Source organism: Oreochromis aureus, linkage group 19 (genome assembly GCF_013358895.1).
Source record: "Oreochromis aureus strain Israel breed Guangdong linkage group 19, ZZ_aureus, whole genome shotgun sequence".
Lineage (NCBI taxonomy): Eukaryota > Metazoa > Chordata > Actinopteri > Cichliformes > Cichlidae > Oreochromis > Oreochromis aureus.
This window is the reverse complement of record NC_052960.1, coordinates 1253361-1259672: the sequence shown is the minus strand read 5'-3', so window position 1 is coordinate 1259672 and position 6312 is coordinate 1253361. Positions and strand designations below refer to the sequence as shown.

Genomic DNA, 6312 nt, shown 5'->3' with positions numbered 1-6312 from the left:
TGACATCACTTCCTCCTTTCAAACAGACTCGTAGCTTCCTACCTGAAGCCACAGCGGCTCAGAGCTGTGTGTGAGACATACGGCAAAGAAAGGACAGCGGTGGTGGGAGTGGGAGTGGGAGGGGGGGGCAGAGGGCTCGGGCCGACCCGGCCCCTCTCAGCCGACGGCACGTGGTCGCCCGCTCAACGCTAAACCAGCACCTGTGTGAGAGACGTGCACACTCACAGCAATAACTTCATTCTCACAGCAGAGAAACTAGAAAGATTCGACCTGTAGCTTCTGCAGGTCTGACAGGAAGGGATCGACGTCACTGGATGCTGATCCTTGTATGGCCTGGTCCTGTAAACATAATTGTATTGCACATAAACGTTTGATGTGGAATAACAGCTCCATTCTTTCTAAAAACAAATCCATTATTTCCAGAACTAGAGAAAGATTAGGAGGTAAAGTAGAGGATGCAGAGTCCATCATCACTGAGGCCGTCTATTCTGCATGAAGGTGCTGGTTTTCCAGTGTGTGCGTCTGATGGCCCAAAGCTGACTCAGAGCTGTAACACCATCCATGGCTGCAGTATGGAACAGATGTGGGTGTGTCCTCATCTCCCAGAGGAGTCCAAATCGTCATCAAACAGCCCTACAGACACAAAAACGTGAAAATATAAACAACCAGACTATCAGCAGTGATTTAAGTACTTTAAGACCTCTGTGAAAATCATTTACAGTATATATCACAGAATTTAAGGCCTTTATAATCACAGAACATACAGAGAAAAGTACTAAACTGAATCAATTTCAGCTTTCGTTTTTCATGATGTATATTGTATTAATAATTAAATTTCATTATCTGTATCTTTACCACACATTTACCACACAGGTGTAGATACTGTAGGTTCAGTGAATGCTTAAATTGCACTGATTAGAATATACTGGACATTGAAAGCTAAGATTCAGCGCACTGTGTTAGAGGCTGGGATTTGATGAATTCATCATATATACAAGCTTTGATCATCATTTATGTCCAGTTGAGAATGAATCTGTGCACTCACATATTAAATGAACTGAAATCAGTAGTGTGATCTCCAGTCTTTATATGTTGAATGAGAGAACTGACAGCTGTTATTTTAATCAGCCTGTCTCAGCTGTTTTAACTCCAAGTATCACAAAATAATGTGGTAACATCTGGACTGACGAGTTTACTGTCAGCATTGTAATCGCTAGTTTAAAGGCTGTAGGTTGCAGCCATTGCTCTAACACTGTATAAATGTAACAGGCCTCAGTGCTGGTTCTAACAGTCTGAGCTGCTTCCAGCTTTATTTGTGAAGAGCACAGCAGCTTACAAAACACGTAGCGAGCTCGTACAGCTGCGACGTAAAACTTTCATAAGCTAAAATGACCTTAAAATAACGGGGCTACGTGCGGTGATGCTAGCGTTAGCCACGTTAGCACGTTACCTTCAACAGGTGGTCAGACTGCGTAAACAGGCACTCAGTCAGAGGTTGGCTCTCCGTTTCGCTGCAGGATCCCTTCATTCGTCACATATCCGTGTCGAGCCGAGTGTAAATCGCGACGCTGAACGGCCTTTGTACAAGCAACACACGGCCGTAGCAGGGGCGAAGCTATGAGCTAGAAAAATCCAGGCTGGCAGACAGCCTGTGTCTGACCAGCCAATCAGAGAGCTCCTTACATCCCACGGTGTGGCTAATTTGAATAGCAGCAGGATTTTTAAAATGAAGTTGTTAATCCAACTGCTAGTTTGCATCTCGTCACTATGTCGTCTAAAATTGGTCATGTGATTTGGACGTGTCGGCGCGTCGACCCCAGAGGGTTAATAATCCACATTTCATCTGCACAGTTGAGGATATTTTATTGTTCTGTGTTTGTGAAGTTTCAGGCTGTGATGGTGGATGAGGCAGCTGTGGGACTGACATGAGTAAACTGAGTTTAATCAGAAATGTTCTGTGTAACAGAGACAGACACATGGAGCAGGTTTGAAGCTTTTTCAGAAAAAAACATTTATTTATCATTTTAGTTTGAACAGAATTTAAATCATGTTTGAAAAGAAATTTAAAGAAAGTTTGTCTTCAGGGACCATGTTGCTTTGTTTGAACTCCTCTAACCTCTGCTGCTCCTGTACTTGCTTCTCTTCCTGCTGCTCCTGCCTCCACCTTCATGTTTTCCAGCTTCTCTACTGTTTCCGCTGCTGATGCTGCTCTCACTCTGACTCCTGTACATCTCTCTCTTCCTGCTACGCCCTCCACCTCTGCTTCCACTGAAGCTCCTGCTTCTTTCCCTGCTGCTGCTGCTGCTCCTACGCCCTCCACCTCTGCTTCCACTGGAGCTCCTGCTTCTTTCCCTGCTGCTGCTGCTGCTCCTACGCCCTCCACCTCTGCTTCCACTGAAGCTCCTGCTTCTTTCCCTGCTGCTGCTGCTGCTGCTCCTACGCCCTCCACCTCTGCTTCCACTGGAGCTCCTGCTTCTTTCCCTGCTGCTGCTGCTGCTGCTCCTACGCCCTCCACCTCTGCTTCCACTGGAGCTCCTGCTTCTTTCTCTGCTGATGCTGCGCTCTCTCTCAGCGTTGTTATCAATGCAAAACTCTGAAACTCTGTGATTTACAGAGCAGCTGTGACACTCTAACTCAGAATTGCTCGGTCCATCACAGCGAAATATGTACTGGAGACCACCCATCGAATTAGAAAGCTCAGTCAGTGACTTTACTAAAACATCTCTGGTTACAATGGAACCATCTTTAGGATGGCTGAAAACTTTTGTAAACACAAAGGCCTTATCACTCCGTCTTGGTCTGACCTGATTTTCAATCATTTTAAGGATGTTGAATCCTTGGTTATGGTCTGTACAGCTGCTACATGGCGAGAGATAAGAATAGATGAGGAGGAAGTCGTTCTCTCCCTGTTTCTTTAGTTTGCCCAAGCTTGGCAGAACTGCGCGTTCTGCATGTACAGGTCCTATGGGAACAGCTAAAACCACCCTGCTGCCAACATATACCTCACCCCCTTTAACTGAGTCCTCCATGCGCTCATCAAAGCGGTCTTTATGAAGGACATTACTGATAAGGGTGTTTGGGTCCTGTTGACCTGGGATGGTTGCAGCCAGACAGAACTGACCTCTTAGTTTGTACCTGTTATGGATAAAGAAACAAAGGTCTCAGGTCATTTCACACTGCATCTGTGTTCCAATTCAATTTTGTCCTTTGTTGTGTCAGTAAGCAAAACTCTGGAAGGAATGTATTTCAGTAGGAAGTATATTTGTGTTGTGCTGAGGTAGGTAAAGCACTGCTAAAACTGAGAAAGCAGAGCTTAAAAGGAAGAGGCAACCCAAACCACATGTCACGGTTTGTGGGGCAAGCCGTGTGGTGTTTGTGAATAAGGACCCAAAATGCAGGCACTGGCTGTGATGCGAGTGAGCTTTTATTACAGGAGGTGAAAAACAACAAAAGTGAGGATGGCGAGGACAGAATTAAAACATAACCTAAACTGGGAAAAACTAGTAACAACCTGAAATCATAAAATGCAGAGAGACAGCACGGAGAATGTAGAGCAGCGACACACCAGGTAACACAGACAAACCAACAATGAACACAGGCAAGCGCACAGTATAAATACACACACAAGGTAACGAGGAAATGGCACACAGGAGGAAGACACAGCTGAGTCTGATTAGACTACGTTCATACTGCAGGCGAAAGCGCATCAAATCATCAGATCATGGTCTGACAGTGTGAACAGCACAAATCCGATCTGGGTCACTTTCGTATGTGGCACTGAATCCGATACGTATCTGATGTTTTAGAAAGCGACTGCTGTTTGAACGGTCATGTCGCATTAAATCTGTCTTTTACGTCACTGACACAAGACAGACGCCAATTATCAGCGCCCGAGAAGACATCGCGAACGCTTCCTGGCCATCCCGTGTAGATGTCAGTGAAACTGTTGGGAAGACAATGTTGGAGAAACGTGAACATTTTATTTGTACTGTATAATCTGCAGATTCTGACAGAAATCTGCAGCTATCCTTTGAAGCACCGCTGCTCTCTAAAACAGCAATAAGGATCATTATTAGGCCAAATGTAAATAACAAAATAACTTTATGACTTAGAGCAAAATTGGGAAACGTAAAGTCCGAAGTCTTTATATTAAGGACCATCAGTCAAACAATACTGTTTGGTCTGGGTCTAAACAGAGCGCGCTGTGTGTGACGTCTTCTTTTGCGCATGCGGGCCGCTTTGAGCGTTCACACTAGAGCGCGTTTGCTGTCATATTTTATTTGTAGTGTGAACAAGCAGACAAAAAAAATTGGATTTGATCAAAAAATCAGAATTGAGCATTAAGTGTGAACGTAGCCTTAGACACGAGAGACAGACCTTCAAAGTAAAACAGGAAATTCACAAGCACAGAACAGAGCACTGGGGGGGAGGACACAGGACAAAAACCTAAGAACTGGAAACCCTGAAAGTGAAACCTACACACTAATACAGACAACCATGAAGAAATCAAACACTCACATCAGATAATAATAATAATAATAACCATAATGATAAACACAAAACGCTGGGTCACCGACCCAGCACCCCAGCACCACGGCACTATGAGCTTTTTACTAAACCTCGCCCAGCAGGTTTTGATGAAAGTAAAATTTTTAATTAATACATTGAAATGACTGCATTTCAAGATAAGAACAATGTGTGAAGACTGTAGCATGCATGGCTTCAGCTGCTGTTTCTCATGTGCTCCACCACCCTCCAACCTGCACATGTGGACGTTTTTCATTCATCTACATGAATCAGTACATATAAGAGTGGACTGTTAAACCGCAGTGTGCAGAAATGCCAATCATAGGTCAGAGGTCGTAACTATTTCATAATCTGCTCTGAGACTGATGTGTAGAAGTGCTCGATTTAGTCACAGACAGATTTTCATCTGCAGTTCTTATTTATCGAACAAAAACATGAAGATGAACGTGGAAGCACGCGAGCACAAAAAGTAGAATAATAGCAACAGTTTAGTGTATTAAAAAACACAATAATAAAAATGTACAAACACACGTGTGACTCCAGACTGCGACAGCTCTAAGATTAGAAATGAGCGACAGTTTCCTTTGGAAAGATGATTTTAATATAAAATACTTAAATCACTCAAAGTTTTGTTTTCTTCTGTTTTTTATAATATTAGTTTTCGTTGTTCTTTATTACTAATAATCACTGATATCAGTGTGAGCCCCTGAAAAAGCCTCATCAGCTGATATCCAGCTTATTTAATGTTGTGCCCCAGAAGAAATCTCATCTGAGGTCAGTGGTTTTATGCACAGTTCCTCACAAATAAGCAATAAAAAGACAAAACAGGAAGATTACTGATGAATGACATAATAAAGTTCACTTACTCTGTCCTTATGGCTTTTATAATACCAGTTAACCAGTTCACATCAACAGCAGCCTGAATGGTTCCAGCTGACAGTAGCACAGCCAGCATGAAGCAGGGCAGCACCTTCATCTGCATCGTTTCAAACAACACGTTTATGATGAGTTTTAATGCAGTAAACAGTTAACCATAACAGTAAACTGTTAAGTCAAAACTCTTTTAAAAATATCTTACCTTTAAAAAGTCTTTTAAAAATCTCAAAAGTTTCCACCTTCACTGCTTTGTTTGTCCTAAAACTGCAACAGAAGAAAGAAACCAGTGAAAGGCAGGAAACTGAACTGGGACTAAACTGTGAACCAAGTGCTTCACGTACCTGCTCAGGTGGAAGGTCTGTGATCTTCAGTTAGCTGTAAGGAGTGGTTCCATCTGCAGTCGTTCAGGAGGTTTTTATATGAGCAGAGGGGCACAGCAGCCTAAAAATGAGGAAGACAGAAACGAGAAGAAGAGCATCATCACACCCTCACCATCTCTGACAGACTCCACCTGTGGTCACAGTCAGCAAATATGATGAACTCTGTGAGCGTGACAGCTTTTTACAAGCTTCAGCCAAAATGAGACGTTGACGCTTCAGATGTAACGCTCAGAACCGCGTTATAGATTGAATGTTCTCACTATTATGTGTTCTGCTGGGTGCTAATGGCACTAAGGGCTGAGTTAGCTTTAGCATCCAGAGCTATATACACTGATCACAACAGCTGGAATTTAATTTGTCTACAGGCTGTGATCATGTGACCTGTACTTCTGTGCTGATGTTCACGGCTCTTTGTGGAGACTTACACGATTAACATGCTTCATGATCTGTCATGGCTGCTTTACCTATGGATTGATACTCACGAGCATCCTTAGCTTACATTCAGAGTTTGATCTGCTCTAACATTGAC

The 6312-nt window shown here is 43.3% G+C and overlaps 1 protein-coding gene across 2 annotated transcripts; it reads right to left on the bottom strand.

The window, feature by feature from the left end:
• Positions 1 to 1999: 1999 nt before the first annotated feature.
• On the bottom strand, positions 2000 to 6311 carry LOC120434770 (uncharacterized protein DDB_G0271670-like). Of its 2 annotated transcripts, XM_039603120.1 has the most exons (5): positions 6266 to 6311; positions 5745 to 5844; positions 5606 to 5667; positions 5394 to 5503; positions 2000 to 3135 (listed from the first exon to the last, which is right to left on the bottom strand). In XM_039603120.1, exons 4-5 carry the CDS (start codon positions 5501 to 5503, stop codon positions 2112 to 2114), a joined length of 1134 nt encoding a protein of 377 aa, XP_039459054.1. In that variant the 5' UTR covers positions 5606 to 5667; positions 5745 to 5844; positions 6266 to 6311; the 3' UTR covers positions 2000 to 2111. The 2 variants fall into 2 exon arrangements, with proteins under 2 accessions (XP_039459054.1, XP_039459055.1); XM_039603121.1 differs by lacking the exon at positions 6266 to 6311 and having other exon boundaries at positions 5745 to 5880.
• Between the last annotated feature and the right edge of the window lies 1 nt (position 6312).

Bases quoted from the DNA above. Each gene is read 5' to 3' on its own strand.
- LOC120434770 (XM_039603120.1), bottom strand. From the start codon at position 5,503: ATGAAGGTGCTGCCCTGCTTCATGCTGGCTGTGCTACTGTCAGCTGGA. The intron at 3,136-5,393 runs GTAAGTGAACTT...TATCCATAACAG, and splicing joins ATAAAAGCCATAAGGACAGA to GTACAAACTAAGAGGTCAGT.